Raw genomic sequence first — 22,691 nt, forward strand, 5'->3', positions numbered from 1 at the left:
CATTCATACAATGATAATTATTCAGCCATGAAAAAGAGTGAAGCACTGATACTGGCTACAACTTGGATGAACCTCAAAAGTAGCAGGCTAAGTAAAAGAAGCCAGATACAAAAGGTCACACGTATGATGCTATGTGAACTACCCAGAAAAAGTAAGTTCATGGAAAAAGAAAGGACTGGTACTTTGCAGAGACTGAAGGGAGTGGGGAAAGTGGGGTAACTGCTTAAAGGACATGGCGGTTTTCTTAAAGGTCATGTGGTGTTTTATAACTAGATAGAGGTGGTGGTTATACCACACTGTGAAGGTAAGATACCTTGACTTGGTTGCTTTAAAATGATTAATTTTATGTTTTGTGAATTTCACCTCAAAAACTTTTAACATAGTCAAATTATTAATATTTTTCTTTAAGGTTTGTGTTTTTTTGGGGGGAGTCTTAATATATTCTTCCATTGCAAAATAATCAAGGTATTCTTCTACATTATAAGTTTAAAAAATTTTGCTTTTCTCATTTAGGTTCTTAATCAACCTGGAATTTCTGTGTATGTGTGATGGGAATTATGAAAGTGAAAGTGTTAATTGCTCAGACGTGTTTGACTCTTTGTGACCCCATGGACAGTATCCCATCAGGCTCCTCTGTCCATGGGACTCCCCATGCAAGAATACTGGAGTGGGCTGCCATCTCCTTCTCCAGGGGATCTTCCCCACCCAGGGATCCTACCCAGATCTCCTGCATTGCAGGCAGATTCTTTACAATCTGAGCCACCTGGGAAGAAATGTGATATTTATTTTAGTTTTCCATTTCCGTAGGCAAATATCTTAGCACCATTTATTCATCGTTTTTGTACTGATTTGTAATGCCTCCTCTGTCATATATCAACTTTCCAAATATGTGCAGGTCCAGATGGGGGCTCTCAATTTTCTTAGGCCTTAAGACAATAATTTAAATTTAACTGGGACTTCCCTGATGGTCCAGTGGTTAAGAATCTGCCTGCCAATGCAGGGAGCATGGGTTCAATCACTGGTCCAGGAAGATCCCACATGACACAGGGCAACTCAGCCTGTGCACCACAACCACCTAGCCCATGCTCCGCAACAAGAGCAGCCCACACAATGCCATTAGAGAGTAGCCCCCGCTCACTGCAACTAGAGCAAGCCCGAGTGCAGCAACGGAGGCCCAGCACAGCCAAACAAGTAAATGATTTTTTTTTTAAAAAGGTTCAACTACCTGGGAATTAAATGCTCCCTGTCCTATGTTCTTTATCATTGCCTTGCCTATTCTTCGCCCTTCATTTTTTCACATAATTTTAGGGTCAGCTTGTCAAAGTTTATGTTTTATTTTATTTTTTACATTGTGATATTTATTAACAAAGATGGCCAAAAAAGGATGGGGCTAAAATTACGAAGTGATAAGGATTAAAATAAAAGTTGCTTTCTATTATATTGTTTCTAGATATATTGTTCCTATTGTTTCTATTATATTGTTCCTAGGGCACTGTAGCCAATCTAGAAATCGAAGTTTATTTTAAAATCCTATCCCCTATTGAGATTTCAACCAAATGGCACGGAAGAGAATTGTCATCTCTTTGATACCTAATCTTTTGTAACCTTGAATGTGGCATACCTCTCTCTTCATTTATTTTCAGTTCATTTTTATTTTGCTTAACAGTACCAGATAAAAAAAGTTAATCGTCTCTGGTTACATGAAATAGTAATTTTCTTCTCAATGATGTTTTTGGTATTACGATTATATTTTAAATTTGATTAATAATTACAGAAAACGACTATGCTTTCCAGTTTGTCTTGTGTCCCCTAAACCTGCTGTTATTCATTTTAATAGCTTCTTTGTGGATTTGCTTGCATTTTTATAATTATACTGTCTGAAAAAGCAGCTTTGTTTCATGTTTCAGTTCTTATACCTCATTTATTTTCTTATTTTGTGCCAAGCTAGGACCTCTCAGAAGTGGGGATTATGAGCATCCTTCTTTTGTCCCTGACCTTAATAAGGATGCTATTAGAGGTTCAACAGTATTGTGATGGTTGCTATTGATTTATGATAGTTACTTTTTAGAAAGTTAAGGAAATGGTCTTCTATTCTTCATTTGCTAAGCACAAGAACAAGCATGTGACTGCTAATTTTTCAGACGCTTTTTCTATATTCATTCAGATGATCAAACAGCTTTCTCCTTTGATCTGTTAATATGATATATCATATCAATAGATTTTTTTCCTATCAGGTCATTACTCCATCTTGGGAATAAACCCTATTTGTTCATGATGTATTTTTATTTAGAATTCTTATAGCTAGGTGAGATCACTTTGGGATTTTTTAGCGTAGCATTTTAATCTGGCTTTAATATCAAGGTCATACTGTCCTCATAAGATGAGGTATGAAACAATTTTTATAAAATAAGGATGATCTGTTATTTGGTAAAACTCACCAGTAAATGATTTGACCCTGTTGCCTTTGTGGGACTGAGGAGAAAAATTAGTTTCTACATTAACAATTCAGGTTTTGCAGTGGTTATCGGTTTGCGTTTGTATTTCTTAACTGCACTTTGATGGTTTACTTTTTGAGAGAGAATTTATTGGACTGTGTGGGGCCTTAGTTGTCTCATGTGGATCTTTCGTTGCCATGCATGGACTCTCTAGTTGTGGTGCCCAGGCTTCAGTGGCACATGGGCTGAGTTGCCCCATGGAATGTGGGATCTTAGTTCCCTGAGCAGGGGTTGAAGCCCGGCCCTCAGCAGTGAATCCATGGAGTCCTAACCACTGGACTGCTGGGGAATACCTGAGAATCACCCATTTCCACTAAGTTTTCAAAATCTCCCTGTGTTCGTATTATACCTCTCTTTTCTTCTTATTACTCATGAATGCTTTGTTTGATGAGTCTCAGATGGTTTACCTTCTTTAATAGCAGAGGAATCAGCTTTCCAGTTATACATCCTCTCTACTACTCCTTGATTTTCTACGAGGTTGGTATAAAAGTAATTGTGGTTTTGGATGGTGAATTTTAAATCATTATAATTAGGCTCAAACACATCTTTATTAATCAAAATGGATACCATTACAATCGACACATATTTGCCAATGAGGAATAAATTTGTCTATTCCTGTAGCATAGAAATCTGTGCTTTGGGATCTAAAGAACTCTTGGAAGACATTTTCTTCCTCTGGTTGGTTGTGGAAGCATTTTCCTTGCTAAAAGTTGTTGAGATGGTTGAAGAAGTTGCAGTTGGTTTGCAAGAGCTCAGGTGAATACGACGGATGAGGCAACACTTTATAGTCCAATTCGTTCAATTTTTGAAGTGTTGGTAGGGCGATGTGTGGTCGGGCATCGTCATGGAGAAGATCTGGGCCCTTTCTGTTGATCGATGCCAGCTGCAGATGTTGCAGTTTTGGGTGCATCTCATCGATTTGCTGAGCATACTCCTCACATGTAATCGTTTCACTGGGATTAAGAAAGCTGTAGTGGATCAGATGGGCAGCAGACCACCAAACAGTGACCATGACCTTTTTTTGCAGTGTTTGGGTTTGAGAAGCGCTTTGGCACTTCTTCTTGGTCCAACCACTGAGCTGGTCATTGCTGGTTGTTGTATAAAATCCGCTTTTTGCTGCACATCCAATCTGATCAAGAAATGGTTTATTGTTGTTATGTAGAATAAGATAAGACAACACTTCAAAATGATTTTTTTTTAAATTTGAGGTCAGCTCATGAGGCACCCACTCGAGTTTTTTCACCTTTCCAATTTGCTCCAAATGCCAAAAGACCATAGAATGGTCGACGTTGAGTTCTTCAGCAATTTTTCTTGTAGTTGTAAGAGGATGAGCTTTGATGATCCTCTCAATTGGTCACTGCAGCTTCCAAGGGCTTCTTCAAGGCTTCAACTTCTTCAAGGCTCTTGTCTCTTTTGCAAAACTTGAACCACCATAGCACTGTACGTTAGCCATTCCTGGGCCAAATGTGTTACTGATGTTGCGACTTGTCTCCACTGCTTTACCTATGACCAATTTTGATCTTGAATAAGAAAACTGCTCCAGTTTGCTTTGTGTCTAACATCATTTCCCTAGTCTAAAATAAACAAAAAATCGACAGGTAATAAGTCATTAGCAAAAAAAATAAAGCTAGAAATGCACGTTAAAAGAATGTATAATATAACCACATTTATTTAAGAATGTTTTCCAATATCAAACAGTGAAATTCAACAAAGCAAAACTACAATTACTTTCACACCAAAGTAATATTTCATTAATTTATGTTTTTATCATTATTTTTTCTACTCCACTTAGGTTTTATCTGTTCTTTTTTCTTACAGTCTTTTCAGTTTAATATTTAAACATTTAAAAAATTTATTTATTTTTTTATTGAAGGATAATTGCCTTACAGAATTTTGTTTTCTGGCAAACCTCATCACGAATCAGCCACAAGTATACATTCCCCTCCCTTTTGAACCTCTCTCCCACCTCCCTCCCCATCCCACCCCTCTAGGTTGATACAGAGCCCCTATTTGAGTTTTCTGAGCCATACAGCAAATTCCTGTTGGCGATCTCTTTTACATACGGCAATGCAAGTTTCCATGTTACTCTTTCCATACATCTCACCCTCTTGTCCCCTCTCCCCATATCCATGTCTATTCCCTGCATCTGTTTCTCCATTGCTGCCCTGTAAATAAATTCTTCAGTACCATTTTTCTGGATTCCATATATATGCTTTAGAATATGATATTTATCTTTCTCTTTCTGACTCACTTCACTCTGTATTAGGTTTTAGGTTCATCCACATTATTAGAACTGACTCAAATGCATTCCTTTTTATGGCTGAGTAATATTCCATTGTGTATATGTACAACTTCTTTATCCATTCATCTGTCGATGGACATCTAACATTTAACCATTTTTTGAAACCAGTTGAACCAGTTTTAAACATATAAACTCAGTGGTATTAACTATTTTCACATTGTTGTGCATCACCCCCATTCTTTTTTATTTAATTTAATTCAGAACTCTTTTCATCTGTAATACTGCAAATCTATACCCAATAAATAAAACTCCCTATTCTTTCCTCCTCCCAGCCTCTGGCAACTTCTATTCTACTTTCTGTTCCAGTGATTTAGACTACCCTAGGCACCTCACATAAATGGAATTATACAGTGCTTTTCTTTCTTTGACTGGCTTATTTCACTTAGCATTATATCCTCAAGTTTCATCCATGTTGTAGCCTATTACAGAATTCTTTTCCTTTTTAAAGGCTGACTAGTATTCCACTGTATGGAAAGGCCATGTTTTGCTTACCTATTCATCCTAACCCATTTATTTTTAGTTTTCCATTTTTAAATGCATGCATTTAAGGCTATACATTTACTTACATCAAAACTTGCAAGTTTTGATATGTGATACTCTCATGCTTACCCAGGTCTAAATATTTTATGATTTTTATTGTTATTTCCTTTTTCTCTCATGAGATATTTAGAAGTTTTTTCATTGATTATAAATTTTTAATGACTCTTGTTACCAGTTGATAAATCATTTTCTTAAAAGGCTGGGCCTTTTCATTCCTCCATGAGCCATGTGGATCCCCAAAATCACCCCCAATTATATCCTAAAAATAAGAACAAACAACAGATAATCAACCTGTGTCCTATAGGTCCTCCCCCTTCCCATACAAAGCTACATACCTGTGCAGTTAAGAAGGTCAAGGCAATGAAGGGGCTAAGTCTAGATTCGAGTGCTGACCAGACCACTTGGTAAGTGTGGGAATTTGGGCAAATAAATTAATCTTTCTGCATCTCAGTTTCATCCTCTATAAAACGAAGCTAACAAAACAGTATCTGTTTCACAGAGTTATTGGGGAGTGTTTAGCACCTAGCCATCATTCAATAAATATTACAATTTAAAAAATCCATCTAGCTGTGGATTTTACTTTGTACTTTTAATGCTGCCATGCTAATATCAACCCCTGGGTTTCTGGGCAGTAAAGACTCATGTTCTAAATAGTTTTGTTATACCGATGTCCAAAATATTTTTATGCCTCTCAAGTTCATGCAAACACCTACAGGGTGGACACAGGCACTGGGAGGGAAGACTGTCCCATTTTACACTCAAATTCAAAATACACATAAATGCAAACTACAGAGGTTCTCACAGGCACAGAATACACAGATCCAGGTCCACACTCACGCTTCCGCGCACTCGCCACAAAGATGGATCCATCGCCCACAGATAGAAATGCTCTCACAAATCCCACTCAAAGCCTAGCAGCACGCTGACATATCACAAGCCACTCGCAGCGCCAGCCCCATGCAAATCATCGCCACCTGCTCCAGTAGGGGGCTGCTGCCTTGTTTTTACTTCCTTTAGGTTGGTTCTATTTTAGTTGTTGTTTTTGTTGTTCTTCGAGTTATTATCTGCCCCCTTTTCGGTCTACCCAGCCCCCAAGCTCCCCTCCCAAGCCTCCACTGCGCATGCGCCCTCATCCTTTCCACGCCCCCTCCCCTCCCCGAGTACCAGTCGGCGCTCCCCGGCTCTGGCGGCGGAAGAGATGGAACCGCGTCACGAGCGCCCGGCCCCTTAAAACGCTGCTGGCTGGAGCCGCCTCCCTCCCTGCAGCCCGCGGCAGGGATGGAGTAGAGGGAGACCGGTCGACCTGCCCGCGGGGATCAGCGATGGAGTTGAAGCAATCTTTGTCCGTCCATCTGGAAGCGGAGAAGCCTCTGAGGCGCTATGGGGCGGTGGAGGAGACGGCGTGGAAAACGGAGGGACTGGGGAGAAGTGAGTACTCGGGCGGGGTGGGTGGGACAGTTGGGGATCGGTGCGCCGGAGCGGGTGGTCGCGGGAGCGCGGGGTTGGTAGGGAGCGGACCGAGGGGAGCGCCCCCGCAGCGGGGCTTTAGTCGCTGGAGGGGGAATGCGCAGCGCTGCGACGCGCTCTCCCGCGAACAAAAGGGGGACCCTCCGGACTGGGTTTCTCTGGGAGGCTCGGAAACCTCCAGGCAGCTGAGCCGGGAGCGTGGAGTGGACGCGAGAGTCACCGGATCCAAGCTCGCAGCTGCTTTTGGAAAGTAGGATCTTTCCCACCAGCCGAGCGAGGAAGGTCTTTTCTCCGCCCGGGATGCGCTAGGGCGGGCTGGAGCCTTGGACCATCCTGGAAAGCGCCCACGGACCCGGAGAGGGGGGAGTGTCCGCTGGGTTTCTGCTTTTGCTTCTCCGTCGGCGCGAGGTTCAGGGCACACCTGAAATTCCCGGCGTTTCTTTCCCCCGCTTTCTCCAGGGTCGCGAGTGGGAGGGAAAGGGTTAGGGGAGGGTTAACCCTGAGCACGCCCTTCCCCTTTATCTCTGGACTCAGAATCTTTCTGCTTTGGGTACAATCCTAGAAGGCAGTTCGGAAACGGACCGATTGTAAATATTTGCTGCTTTTCTCTACGGTATTTTGGGGTCAACAGCATTAACAAATAAACTAAGGATTTTTGTGTTTAATGAATGGGGTGCTGTAGTTGAAACTCTTGCCCTTAAAATATAGAGGCAGCTGCAGCGGCCCTAGGGTCACTAGCCCTCCCTGCAAATCCGGGGCGCTTCATGGTGTCCCTGCCCTTGTACTTCATCCTTCGGGCTGGGAAAGGCCCTCTCGCCCTTCTCAAGGACCCTCGGCTTGCTGCCGTGGCGCTGAGAGTGTTGGATCAAAATATTATGAATATGCTCTTTTCCTGTCTTCACCTGGTAGAAGACTCTGTGTCTGTGTGTTTGTGTGTGTGCTTTCTCCGTAGCTGTAATTACAGATTTAGAAGATCTTTTTAGAATGGCTCAACTGTACTCTGGTTTTCACGGGTTCAAATAGAAATCAAAACCAATGTCATAGTTCTCCACCTGAAACTGGGAGAGTGTCCAGCCTCTCTCCTTTTCTTTCTTCTTTTAAAAATCTGGGTTCTTCCTCTGGTTTCATCCTTTCAAAACCCTGTGGCTTTGGTACCTTAGCATAACAGCAGAGCGGAGGGTCTCTGGTCTCCCTGCAAGCTCCACATATTACCCACAATGGCTGCCTTTTGTTGATGGATTGCCATGTATTAGGTCTTGCCTGTGCTAAGAACTTTAAATCCATCCTCTCATTCAATCCCTATAACAGCCTCCTTAAGAGGAATATTATGACTTATGACTCCCGTTGCACAGAGGGAAAAACTGGGGCTTGCTTAGGTAATGGGATTTAAGTGGCAGAGTCAGGATTTGAACTCAGGTTTGTTGGGCCCCTGAGCTCCTCTCTGCTTTTTACATGAAGGTATTTTGCTATCAGGTTTCCTGGAAGCTTTGTAAATCTGTTGAGAGAGTCTCAGAACACATTCAGTGATTTTTTTTTTTTTTTGCCCTCCACTCCCACCCTAGCCTAGCCCAGTGGCATGCAGACTGTTAGTTCCCAGACCAGGTATCAAACCTATGCCCCCTGCATTGGGAGCTCAGAGTCTTAACCACTGGACCACCAGGGAAGTCCCAGGGAGCTCAGAGTCTTAACCACTGGACCACCAGGGAAGTCCCACATTTGGTGCTTTTAAAAGTATGTGGCAGCCTGTTGGTTATGGTTGCCTTGAAAGAAAGCTGGATCTGTGCAGAAAAGAAGCCCTGGGTTTGCATCCTGGCTCTGCCCCTTTGCTGGCTATATGACTGAATTTGTGACTAGTCACATCTTTTAAGCCTCTCTCTGCCTCCCTTCTCTGAAATGGAGATGCTAAATAGAACCTATCTTGTAGCTTAATTGTGAACATTCAGTAAGATGATGTACATAAGAGTTCAAGGTAAGTGTGAAATATATTAGCTGCTTCCATTATTTTATTCCTACATCTGTGGAAAGAACCTGCTTCTATCCTTTGCAAAGAATTATATAAAGCAACACTGTGGACTAAAATTGCAATGTTGGCCAGGTCCCTGATAATTCTCTTACGGTTTTTTACTTTCTCACCATTTTATTAGGAAAAGTTTCAAGCATACCAGAAAATTAGAATGGAAACTCAGTTGGTAGCATTTTCAGTCCTGAAATTTTTGTACTTCTCAGTCTTAGACTGCAAACTGTTAAAGGCTTGGCCAAAAGGCTTTCTCATCCTCTCTCTTCCAAACCATTGAAGATTCTGACTCTTTTCTCATTCAAATGTAGGACCGCAATTTCTGATCTGCTTTTGGTGTTGATCCCCAAATCATTTTTTTCCATTCTTACTTAGTCAAATCCAAAAGCTTCTTAAAGCACTGATCCAGATTTTCACTTTTGAATCTTAAATTTGGGATTGTTTTCAGGTTTTGATCTCTAGACTCTCATCTGTGGCCTGACTTTTTTTTAATTATTAAAATGGCTTTTTAATTTTTTTTTAATGCTATCTAAACTCCTAGGGAATCTATGCATCCATCCCATAACATCTGAGGCCTCCATTAATTTATTAATGAAGTGTGAAAATTAGTAAAATTGATTCTGTGGCATAACAATTGCCAAGTCAACGTTTTTATGCACAAAATGCTGGAGAGAAAAGAGAGGCCCGTTAAAAAGACATATATTACACATATTTAAACACTTTATGTTAAAAATGGAGTTCGTGCGTGCTAAGTTGCTTCAGTCCTGCCCAACTCTTTGCGACCCTGTGGACTCTAGCCCTCTAGCATCCTCTGTCCATGGGATTCTCTAGGCAAGAATACTGGAGTGGATTGCCATGCATGCGCTACTCCAGGGGATCTTCCTGACCCAGGGATCAAACCTGTGTCTCTTACGTCTCCTGCATTGGTGTAGGTGTTACTTAAAAAAACTTGAAAAAGGGTGGAAAAAATTGCAAGACTGGTCCTTTTCAGTTAGGGCTGTATTAATTGCTGTCTTTACTGTTCGTTGTTGTTGTTGCTTAGTCGCTAAGTCATGTCCAACTCTTTGCGACCCCATGGACTGTAGCCCTCCAGGCCCCTCTGTCCATGTGATTTCCCAGGCAAGAATATTGAAGTAGGTTGCCATGCCCTCCTCCAGGAGATCTTCCTGACTCAGGGATCCAACCCCACGTCCCCTGCATTGGCTGGTGGGTTCTTTACCGCTGAGCCATAGAGGAAGCCCGTTGTTACTGTTAGCTATAGTTTTTCGGTAGAAGATATGTATAGTACAGTAAGCAAGAGTCAAGTGACATGGATCCAAACCAGCTCTGACACTTTGTCCCTTTGTCACCCAGGGACAATTGGTGAACCATTCTGTGAGTCATCTGTCTCAACTATAAAATGGAAATGTGTTGGTTTGAACCCTTGGGAACTTCCTGGGTAAAATCTGAAACTGGCCCTTTACACAAGAGGGCAAGTGGAGGCCAAAGAAAGAGGCAGCCATTCCAGAGTGGTAGGGGGCAGGTTTAATAACAAGGGAACTTATACATGAGATTTGTCTTGGGTGCTGCAAAATAGTAGATCATTGTACCCACCTTCCAGATTCTCAAGAGTTTATATAGAAGCCTTAATGGGGTTCAGTCATGTGTCCAGATGGTGCCAACAACACCCTACTGTCTCAAAGCCACATCCTTGAACGGGCTCCTCGAATGAGAAGAGTGGGCAGAGTGTACATTTTTAGGCTAGAAGAGGACTGAGTAATATTCCATTGTACATATGTACTGCATCTTTATACATTCATCTGTTGATAGACATTTAGGTTGCTTCCATGTCCTGGCTATTGTAAATAGTGCTGCATAAGATAAGATATAGTACATATCTACAATGGAATATTACTCAGCCATAAAAAAGGAATGAAATTGTGTCATTTGTAGTGATGTGGACGGACCTAGAGTCTGTCGTACAGAGCAAAACCAGCTAGAAAGAGAAAAATATATTCACATATATATGAAATCTAGTAAAAGGGTACAGATGAACCTATTTGCAGGGCAGGTTGACACGGGGGAGACATGTAGACATGAGGGAGAAGGGGGATGGGATGAATTGGGAGATTGGAATTGACATATACACTCATGCTCAGATGCTTCAGTCATGTCTGACTCTTTGCAACCCTGTAGACTGCAGTCCACCAGGCTCCTGTGTCTGTGGAATTTTCCAGGCAGGGATACTATAGTGGATTGCCATTTCCTTCTCCAGGGGATCTTCCCAACCCAGGGAGCGAATGTATGTCTCCTGCATTGGCAGGTGGATTCTTTGCTACTGAGCCATCACCAAAGTCATATATATACACTTGTTCAGTTGCTAAGTCATGTCCAACTCTTTTCGACCCCAAGGACTGCAATACCTCAGGCTTCCCTGTCCTTCACTATCTCTTTGAGTTTGCTTAAACTCATGTCCATTGAGTCAGGGATGCCATCCAACCTTCTCATCCTCTGTTGCCCCTTCTCATGCCCTCAATCTTTCCCAGCATCAGGGTCTTTTCCAGTAAGTCAGCTCTTCGCATCAGGTGGCCAAAGTTTTGGAGCTTCAACTTCAGCATCAGTCCCTCCAATGAATATTCAGGATTGATTTCCTTTAGGATTGACTGGTTTGATCTTGCTATCCAAGGGACTGTCAAGAGTCTTCTGCAGCACCACAGTTGGAAAGTATCCATTCTTTGGTGCTTAGCCTTCTTAATGGTCTGACTCTCACATCCATGCATTACTACTGGAAAAACCACAGCTTTGACTAGACGGACTTTTGTCAGCAAAGTGATGTCTCTGCTTTTTAATATGCTGTCTACATGTCTATGTTGGTCATAGCTTTTCTTCCAAAGAGCAAGTTTCTTTTAATTTTGTGGGTGCAGTCAGAGTCTGCAGTGGTTTTGGAGCCCAAGAAAATGAAGTCTGTCACTGTTTTCATTTTTTCCCATTTGCCACGAAGTGATGGGACCAGATGCTTTTTGAATGTTGAGTGTTAAGCCAGCTTTTTCACTCTCCTCTTTCACCTTCATCAAGAGACTCTAGTTCCTCTTCTCTTTCTGCCATAAGGATGGTATCATCTACATATATGAGGTTTTTTTTTTTTTTTTTTTTTTAAGGACAGGAGGTGGGTGAGGAGCCTCCAGTTACTCTGTCTAGCTAGAGTCACCTGATAGTCACATACTCTTGAATGACTTCATCTAACAGGCTAATAGGGGCCACTTTAGGCTGTTGGGAGGATTAAATGAGATACTGTGTGTAATGCAGTTAACACAGTGCTTGGCCACACAGTTAGCAGCCAGTCTGTCATAATGGGATATCAGTGATTGGCACCCAGCAGCACTGGTGGAGATGATTCCGGCCTCCTGGTCCGTTTTGCTTTGCGTCCTTTTCTTTGTAAATTCTAGGTGATGGTTGTGTAGATACCGCTGTCTTCCTCACTGGAAGATGTAGGAAATGGCTTTCACACCCTTGGAAATCACCTAGTATTTTCTCCTTTGAGAAAGACTCTAAATTGCTCCTATCCACCTTTGACAGCATTTTTCCACTAGAAGTGAGTAGTTTTTTTTTTTTTTTTTTTTACTCAGTTGGAAAATGTGTAATGACATGTCAGTGTGGTTAGATACAGAAAAATATTGCTTTCAACCAACTGTAATTAATTGAGGGAGACACAAAGACAAGATGTCTTTTGACAAAGCATAGTGCTTTTTAAAAGCACAGTTGTGGCCAATTCTTGAAAGATCTGAGTGTGTGCCTTAAAGGACGATCAAGATTTTGAACAGGGGAATTGGGGGGGAGGGTGGCACCGCGGGTAGGAGATACCAGGAGAGATAACAGAATTGGCAGAGGCATAGAGGTGGAAATAAATGTGCTGTGAGGAGGAGATTGGACTGAAGTGGAAAGCTCAAATGGTAATCTTTCTATAAACCCAGGAGAGATGACAGTTATTTAAAAATCCAAGGGTGTGTGCTGACTGGCAAACAGATCATTAAATCGGCCAATGTTTTAGGTTTAATAAACAGCGAGGAGACCGAATGCTATGAATTGCTGGCAATCTATGTAATATATTCTTGGGGAAGAGTCCGTGTTTCATCTGTTTGATTAAATATGCTAATTGCAGTCTTTCAACTTTATTTTCCTTTAGCCTTATTTCTGTTTTTCTTGTTACAGAAGTAGTACATGCACTTTATAAAAATTCAAATTCATCTGAAATATAAAAATAAAAGGTGAAAAATAACCATAACCTGCTCTCCCATCCTCATTTATTTATTCAATAGATAAGTGTTAACTGCTTTATAAGTCCCAGGTAGTGTTCTGGGGGCTGTGAGTATGGTATGGAGAAAGACAGGCAAGGTTCCTGCCTGCATGGAGCTTCTGTTCTAGGGAGAACCTGGAAATGGGCTGGCGGTGAAGATGTCAGATCCAGGTGATGTTATGTTACATGAGAATTAATAGAGGAGGGGCTTCCCTGGTGGCCTAGTGGTTAAGAATCTGCCTTGCAATGCAGGGGATATTGGTTCGATTCCTGGTCGGGGAACTAGGATCCCACATGCCATGGGGCAACTAAGCCCCCGCTCACAACTATTGAACCTGCAAGCACAAACAGAGAGCCTGCACACCACAGGGAAGATCCCGCCTGCAACCAAACAAATAAATATTGAAAAAAAGAGGATTAGTAGAGGAGGGAAATTTCCCATCCAGTGGTCAGGAAATGCTTTTCTAAGGAGGTGACATTTTGCCATGTAAATGTCAGGGATCCAGGAAGCAAATGTAAAGGCCCTTGATATATTAGCAGAAGAGTGAGAAGGCCAGGGTGGCTAGAACCCAGAGAGTCAGGGAAGAGAGTGGAGATAAATCAGAGAGGAGCCAGATTGGGTAGAAGCTTTTAGGTTGTGGTTAAAAAAAAAAATTACATGTTTTATGGCCATTGCAGGAGAAGCTGCTGCTGATTATCAAGCTTGAGGTTAACATGAACTAGCTCATTTTTTCCATAAGTTTTTTTTTTTTTAATGTGGACCGTTTTTCTAGAAGTCTTTATTGAAGTTGTTACAATATTGCTTCTGTTTTATGTTTTAATTTCTTGGCTGCAAAGCGTGGGGAATTTTAGCCCTGCCACCAGGGATCAAACCTGCACCCACGCCCTGGAAAGCAAAGTCTTAACCCCTGGACCACCAGCAAAGTCCCTGGTTTTTGTTTGTAAAAGGTCACGTAGGCTACTGGCTGGAGTATAAGACCACAGGGGGCAAGTGGTGATTGATGTAATTATCCTTTGTGGTAGTCCCAGGTTCCTTCTTGATCAATCCCATTTTGGATAAGTTGTGGGCATTTCCTTAGTGTGGAAGGTGTGACCAGGGTACAGGGAGCATGGACTGCCTTTTGGGAGACTGAGCACCAGGTTCTTCCCCCGTGGAGCTAGTGGTCAAGAACCCGTCCACCAGTGCAGGAGACATAAGAGACGAGGGCTTGATCCCTGGGTCAGAAAGATCCCCTGGGGGAAGAAATGGCAACCCACTCCAGCATTCTTGCCTGGAAAATTCCACGGACAGAGTAGTCCGTGGGGTTGCAAAGAGTCAGGCACGACTGAAGCGACTTGGCACGCATGCACTGGCTTAAGTTCTCAGAGGTGTGCCAGCCTCTGCTTTCTGCCTGGAGAGGCAACTGACTGTGTAACTTATTGCTGCTGCTGCTGCTAAGTCGCTTCATTCGTGTCCGACTCTGCGCGACCCCATAGACGGCAGCCCACCCCCTGGATTCTCCAGGCAAGAACACTGGAGTGGGTTGCCATTTCCTTCTCCAATGCATGAAAGTGAAAAGTGTCCAACTCTTCCCGACCCCATGGACTGCAGCCTTCAAGGCTCCTCCGTCCATGGGATTTTCCAGGCAAGAATACTGGAGTGGGGTGCCATTGCCTTCTCCGTAACTTATTGCAGGAAACATGAATAGCAGGATATGAAGATTATGAATATGATACTAGCTAATATGTACTCTGAACAAAGTCACTTATTTACATTGCTCTGTTTATTCTCTTAAGTTTCATTTTTACATTTCCTTCTTATGTGTCCATTGGAGGAAAGATCCATTATGTCTATTCTTGGTCTCGATTAATTATTAAATACTTATTAATAATAATAGTAGTTAATGAGCCTTAGCTATGAACTCGAGCTTATTAGATTCTGTTAGGTCAGTTGATTGTAACTTCCCTTTTATATGTGAGGAAACTGAGGCTTAAGGAAATTAAGGAAACTAAAGGTTACAAAGCCAGTAAGTGGCAGAGCTGGAGCCTGATTCTAGCTCTGTCTGACTCTAAACATTCCTAGCCAGTGTCTGTTATTCGTGGCCCCATGCTCAAAATTGCAGAGATCAGAGAAGAAATACAGCTCCCATAAGAAGCTTACAGATTTGGGGGTGTCACAGATGTAAAGACCGCCACGATTTATGTGTATCAGGTCAGTTACTACAACTCTTTGCGACCCCATGGACTGCAGCACGCAGGCCTCCCTGTCCGTCACCAACTCCTGGAGCTTGCTCACACTCATGTCCATCGAGTCAGTGATGCCATCCAACCATCTCATCCTCTGTCGTCCCCTTCTCCTCCTGCCTTCAATCTTTCCCAGTGTCAGGGTCTTTTTCAGAAGTCAGTTTTTCGAGTCAGGTGGCCAAAGTATTGGAGCTTCAGCTACAATGTTATTTATGTGGATAAACAGTATGAAACAGATGCTAAATGAAGGTACAAGTAGAAAGGGAACAGAAGAAGAGCTTGGCTCTTCCTGGGGCTCCAGTATGACAGCAAGGAGGAGTGTCTGCACTGGGCCTGAAGGCTGAGCAGGGTTTCAGTGGGTGAAGAGAGAGAAGGGCATTTTGGGTGAACTGCCAGCCCCAGGCAGGGAGGTGGAGATCCCAAAGGCCAGAGTCCATGTATTGATGCCAGCATTTTTTTTTTCCCTGTTTCTTTCCCCATGGAAAGAAATCTTAGGATCTGTCTGGTTCACTTGAATGAATCACCTGCTGCCTGAGTGGGCCTGAGAGTTGGAGATCAGCGCAGGTGGAGGCTGACTTTTAGTGTAGTCCTTCAGAATGTCACTCACCAAGCTCCCCCAAAGATGCTTACCATACAGTCCCTTCATTCCTTCACTGTATGTGTCAGCTAACAAAGACCACCCAGACCTCACCATTAAGGAGTTCTTAGGTTGGCTGTATTCCAACACTGTAATCTTGGACAAGTTGCCTAACATCCCTGGACCTCAGTCTCTTCATCCATAAAATGGGAATGTACTTAATACCACTGAACACTTAGAAATGATTAAGATGGGAATTCCCTGGTGGTCCAGTGGTTAGAACTCAGCGTTCTCACTGTCAGGTGCTGGGTTCCATCCCTGGTCAGGAAACTAAGATCCCCCAAGGTGTGTGGCATGGCCAAAAAACCAATTTTAAAAAATGGGGAAAAAAAGAACTCTTTAAATACAGGTATAGGTTAAGGCAATGGCACCCCACTCCAGTACTCTTGCCTGGAAAATCCCATGGACGGAGGAACCTGGTGGGCTGCAGTCCATGGGGTCGCTGAGGGTTGGACATGACTGAGCGACTTCACTTCACTTTTCACTTTCATGCATTGGAGAAGGAAATGGCAACCCACTCCAGTGTTCTTGCCTGGAGAATCCCAGGGACGGGGGAGCGTGGTGGGCTGCCGTCTCTGGGGTCACGAATGGACACGAATGAAGCGACTTAGCAGCAGCAGCATAGGTTATATAGTAGAGTAACAAATATATGATAGGCCCAAGTGGTCAAACCAAGAGATGGTTCTGGGGTCTGGAAAAGAAAAGGACATTCGAAGTAGGCTGAAAAGGTGAAGAGTATTTAATCACTGACTGAAGGGGACAGCATTCCCCAGAGTGAATAGCGCATGTGTAGACAGACATGAAACAGCGCATTTGACCCAGGAATTGCAGATGGATCCGTCATGCTTGAGAGAGACAAGACAGGTGGAGGACTTTTCTGGTGGTCCAGTGGCTAAGACTCTGAACCCCCAATGTAGGGAGCCCAGTTCCATCCCTGGTCAAGGAACTAGATCCCACATGCTGCACTGAAAGATTCTACCTACCACAATGATGAGGAAAGAGCCGGCGTGCCGTAAATTTCAGAGGCCTGAGTAGGGAAATCAACTCTGATAGTCATTAGAAGAACTGATGCTGAAACTGAAGCTGTGATACTTTGGCCATTGGATTCGAAGAGCCGACTCATTGGAAAAGACCCTGATGCTGGGAAAGATTGAAGGCAGGAGGAGAAGGGGATGACAGGATGAGATGGTTGGATGGCATCATCAACTCAATGGACTGAGTTTGAGCAAAGTCTAGGAGATAGTGAAGGACGGGGAGCCTGGCATGCTGCCATCCATGGGGTCTAACAGAGTCGGACACGACTGAAGCGATTTGACAGCAGCAGCAGGTTTGAGCTGATTAAAACTGCCAGGCTGTATGGAGCCACTGCAGGACAAGGGGCAGAGGTAAAGAAAGTGGCATCTTAGGAAGACTTACCTGGCAGTTGTAGACTGGATGAAAGAGCAGGAACTCTGGGGCGGCAGGAGACCAACCGGGTGTGTTTTGGAATCATCTGATGAAACGGCAACCCGCTCCAGTATTCTTGCCTGGGAAACCCTGTGGACAGAGGAACCTGGCGGGCTGCAGTCCGTGGGATTGCAAAGAACTGGACACAACTAAGCCACTGAGCACGCACGCATGCACACACGCACGTCATGACCTCACAGGGACTCACACGCACGGTCATGACATCACAGGGACTGGGAAATGGGTTGGGAGGAAGGGGCTAACCAGACGTCTGGAAGGGAAAAAATATTGGTGATTGATTGCAGAGAGGAAATAAAAAGGCTCTTCTAAGCATAGACAGTGACAGGTGGGAAATAACTGCTGTTAGCCTGAGGTCTTGGGAATTTACATAAGCATCAGTGCTGGGTACTCTCGCTCTCAATAGGGTTTAAAAAGGTGCGTGGACTATGGGTTTTGGGAAAAGTAGCAGTAATGGCCTCTTACCTTTACAGCACTTTCCAATTTATACTTCTCCTGTGTTTTCTAACTTACTCTTTACAAAAAGGACAAAGAGCAGGAGGTGTCGTGACCCTTTGAAAGTGGGAAACAAGTTAAGGACTCACCCCAGGGAAGGAAAGCAGCCTGTACAGGCTGAGCGAGAACACACAGTCCAGGTTGTTTGCACCGGACCAGGGTGTCCAGGGGCATATTTGTTTGGATGACACACAAACAACAGCTGCATCACAAGATGGTGACAAGTATGTCTGGATTTCATAAAATCCAAAGTAGAAAATAACTGAACACATGATACCAATCTCTCAGTTCATTTAAAAATTTCCAAACAGGGGACTTCCCTGATGGTCCCATGTTTAAGAATTCACTTTCCAGTGCAAGGGATGCAGGTTTGATCCCTGGTCAGGGAACTAAGATCCTACATATCACAGGGCAATTAAGCCCATGAGCCACAACTAAGACCCAAGGCAGCACATAAGTAAATACATATTTTTTAAATTCCCAAACAGGTAAGTCATCCGTTCACGTATTTTTCTTTCATCTATTCATTTCCTCATTCTTTGACTGTGTATTTAATGGTGACCTCATATGCCAGATAATTGTGCTAAGCCCTTGAAAGTATAGTAGCACTTTGAGTAAGGCATCTTTGTCTACGCCTTCAGATAACTTAAGGTCTTCTGGTAAAATAGAACTACCATATGACCCAGCCATCTCACTTCTGGATATACCTGAAGGAGATGAAAACCATATATCAAAGAGTCCTCTGCACCTCCATGCTTATAACAGCATTATTCACAGTAGCCAAGACATGCAGACAACCTAAGTGTCTATCAATAGATGAATGGATAAAGATGGAAAATTCTTCAAGAGATGGGAATACCAGACCACCTTACCTGTCTCCTGAGAAACCTGTGTGCAGGTCAAGAAGCTACAGTTAGAACTGGACATGGAACAACAGACTGGTTCCAAATTGGGAAAGGAGTATGACAAGGCTGTACATTGTCACCCTGATTATTTAATGTATACACAGAGTACATCATGTGAAATGCCAGGCTGGATAAATCACAAGCTGAAATCAAGATTGCCGGGAGAAATATCAACAGCCTCAGATATGCAGATGACACCACTCTAATGGCAGAAAGTAAAGAGGAACTAAAGAGCCTCTTGATGAGGCTGAAAGATGAGAGTGAAAAAGCTGGCTTGAAACTCAACATTAAGAAAACTTAAGATTATGACATCCAGTCCCATCACTTCATGGCAAATAGAAGGGGATAAGTGGAAGCAGTGAGAGATTTTATTTTCTTGGGCTCCAAAATCAATGCAGATGGTGACTGCAGTCATGAAATTAAAAGCCACTTGCTCCTGGGAAGGAAAGATGTTTGCTCCTGACAAACCTAGATAGCATATTAAAAAGCAGAAAACATCACTTTGCTGACAAAGGTCCATCTAGTCAAAGCTATGGTTTTTCCAGTAGTCATGTATGGATTCGAGAGTTGAACCATTTTGAAAGCTGAGCACCAAAGAATTAATGCTTTCCAATTGTGGTGTTGGAGAAGACTCTTGAGAGTCCCTTGGACAGCAAGGAGTATCAAACCAGCCAATCCTAAAGGAAATCAATCCTGAATATTCACTGAAAGGACTGATGCTGATGTTGAAGCTCCAATACTTTGGCCACCTAATTCGAAGAGCTGACTCATTGGAAAAGGCCCTGATGCTGGGAAAGATTGAAGTCAGGAGGAGAAGGGGCAACAGAGAATGAGATAGTTGGATGGCCTCACTGACTCAGTGGACATGAATTTGAGCAAACTCCGGCAGATAGTGAAGGACAGGGAAGCCCAGCATGCTACAGTCTGTGGGGTTGCAAAGAGTCGGACATGACTCAGTAACTGAACAACAACAACAAAAATTATTCAGCCATGAGAAAGAAGGGTATCCTGACATTTGTGACAGCATGGATGGAACTTGAGGGCATTTTGCTAATTGATAAATTAGAGAAAGACAAATACTGTACGATAGCACTTATATGTGGAATCTTTAAAAAACAATCAAACTCGTAGAAACGGAAAGTAGTAAAGTGGTTGTCAGGGGCTGAGGGAGGAGGGAAATGGAAAGAGGTTGGTAAAAGGATACTAGCTTTCAAGTATGAAATGAATGAAGTCTGAGGATCGATATGAAACATGATGACTGGAGTTGATTATTCTGAATTATGTAATTGAAATTTGCTGAGAGATTAGGACTTAAATGTCCTCACCAAAAAATTAACAAATAAATACTTGAGGTGATAGATGTGTTAACTTACTAGATAGTGAGACTCTTTTCACAGTGTTTACCTGTTTTGAATCACTACAATATATACTTTGAGTATCTTAAATTTGATGACTTCCCTGGTGGTCCGGTGGCTAAAACTCTGTACTTCCAATGCGGGGAGCACAGGTTTGATCCCTGGTCGGGGAACTAAGATCCCGCATGCTGAGTGTTGTGACCAAATTGAAAATAAAAAACATATTTTTGTCAAGTATAGCTCAATAAAGTTGAAAAAAGTCTTCAGGAACAGTTTCTATTTCCAAGGATGCAAAACCAAAGGACCAAGCCTTGCAAAACCAAGGCTCCTAGTCCTTCAGAAACAGAATTCTTCAGCTTGCTGACCGGATGCCCTTTGTAGCTAAATGTTGTCAAGAGATTAATTTCATTGTTTTGCCACAGGCATGTTTTGCAGGCCCTTGAGAAGTTGAGTCCTAAATAGGGTCAAACCAAGTTTTATGGGCTAACCCGAGTGCAATTACTTGATTCTGTCTTCTGGCAAGTGCCATGACCACAGACACTCTCTGTGTCAGATTCTCTGCTGAATACTTCCTTGGTGTCTACCACATTGCCCAGCACTTGGAAGCCTCACATTAAAAGAAATCAACAGTTGCTGAATCGGGCAGCTGTTAATCCACAAAGACTGAGAAGCAAATGATTTAATCCTGTTTTGTAAACATTCAGAATCATCAAACTAAAAATAAAGTTAGCTGGAGCCTTGGTCTGTCACCTGCCTATCTCTTGGTTCCTGGGGCTGCTGGTGGTTGAGCCTTCTTGCTTTCCTGCATTGAAGGAAAGATGCAAGATTTTCAGATCAGATACAAAACGGTAGGAACAGGTACCATTATAGTGAGCTGGCAGTGCGCAGTGAATGCTACGATAGGTGTAGGCTGGGTGAGGTGGTTGACATATATACCATATCTCCTTGATTCTTGTGTGCATGCTAAGGCGACTCAGTCATTTCCGACTCTTTGCAGCCCCATGGACTGTAGCCCACCAGGCTCTTCTGTCCATGGAATTCTCTAGACAGGAATACTAGAGTGGGTTGCTATGCCCTCCTCCAGGGGATCTTCCTAACCCAGGGGTTGAAATTAAGTCTCCTGCATTGCAGGCAGATTCTTTCACCCTCTGAGCCACCTGGGAAGCCCCTCCTTGATTCTTAGATGTCGGCAAAGGTGGGATGCACCATTCATAGTCACATCTTTCAGGAAAAATGGAAACAAAACCCAGCATGGCAGCATTTTAAATTCACTGGTCCCTTAAACGTCCTTTTAATTTCATACAGAGAGCAGAGTCATCTTGGACACTGTTGGTAAAACTGTTGAGTGTTCCAGCCTTTGGGGAAAGCAGTCGGATGTGTTTGCATATTAATGTGCTCAGTCGTGTCCTACTCTCTGCGTCCCCATGGACTGTAGCCCACCAGGCTCCTCTGTCCATGGAATTTTCCAGGCAATTTTCCAGAGTACTGGAGTGAGTTGCCATTTCCTGCTCCAGGACATCTTCAGTACCCAGGGATCGAACCTGCATCTTTTGTGTCTCCTGTATTGGCAGGTAGATTCTTTACCACTGTACCACCTGGGAAGCAAGCAATTGGATAATGTCTATTAAAGTTTAAAATGCTCATATGCTTTGACTCAGCAGTCTGACTGCTGGGACGCGACCCAATAGAAACAGAAGCACCAGTATATAAGGGCATATACACACAAAACAGAAACCAAAAGACTGAACACAGCGAAGGCCCAAGAGTAGAAGAATGGTTGAATAAATGATTGTTCATCCACTGTGAAATGTAGGGAGCTATTAAGAAGGAATAAATTAGAGCAATAATGCTTGTCTTAGAGGCATTATTAAGGGAGAAAAATGACTTCAAAGAAAATGAGTGTAAGAGGATCTCATTTCTGTAAAACAAAATCTGTCTCTCTATAGCACACATATAATGTATGCATCCGTGTGTGTGTGTATGTGTGTGTGTGATTTTTTCTTATTTTGGCCACACTAGGTGGCTTGCAAGATTACAGTTCCTGGACTAGGATTGAACCCACGGCCTCGGTAGTGAAAGCCAGGAATCCTAATCATTAGGCTTCCAGGGAAGTCCCATGTGTGTGATTTTATTTGTATGGAGAACAACATGGAAAGATGCAGAACAAGTTATTACTGTGGGCTACCTTCAGAAAGGGGGTTGCTCTGAGGGGCAGAGAGAGGAGGGGGCAATAGAGAGTCAAACACAGAGGAAAATGAGAAAAAAACACACAAAAATTCACTTGCAATATTATCAGATGTATACATTGATGTTAAATTATGTGTTTGTGGAATGGGAAACGGGCATCCTAACCTCAGAAATGCTAAAATAGGGCCTTCCCTGGTGGTCCAGTGGCTGAGACTCTGAGTTTCCAATGCAGGGGGCCCAGGTTTGATCCCTGGTGAGGGAACTAGATCCCACATACCGCACCTAAGAGTTCGCATGTCTCAACTAAAGATCCTGCATGCAACAACCAAGACCC

General features: G+C 43.0%; 1 protein-coding gene and 1 long non-coding RNA gene across 2 annotated transcripts in view; one reads left to right on the forward strand and one right to left on the reverse strand.

The window, feature by feature from the left end:
• Positions 1-3,024: 3,024 nt before the first annotated feature.
• On the reverse strand, positions 3,025-6,437 carry LOC138429074 (uncharacterized). The gene is made up of 2 exons (XR_011252663.1): positions 6,312-6,437; positions 3,025-4,069 (listed from the first exon to the last, which is right to left on the reverse strand). It is a non-coding gene; the product is annotated as an uncharacterized lncRNA (long non-coding RNA).
• Positions 5,968-22,691, forward strand: part of BMERB1 (bMERB domain containing 1) — a 148,490-nt gene continuing 131,766 nt past the window's right edge. Inside the window, exon 1 of the mRNA XM_069570186.1 lies at positions 5,968-6,765. Within this exon, the coding sequence (XP_069426287.1) occupies positions 6,459-6,765 (307 nt within the window). The 5' untranslated portion in view covers positions 5,968-6,458. The remainder of the gene's footprint in view (positions 6,766-22,691) is intronic.

The sequence above is a fragment of the Ovis canadensis genome, chromosome 24 (assembly GCF_042477335.2).
Source record: "Ovis canadensis isolate MfBH-ARS-UI-01 breed Bighorn chromosome 24, ARS-UI_OviCan_v2, whole genome shotgun sequence".
Taxonomy (NCBI): domain Eukaryota; kingdom Metazoa; phylum Chordata; class Mammalia; order Artiodactyla; family Bovidae; genus Ovis; species Ovis canadensis.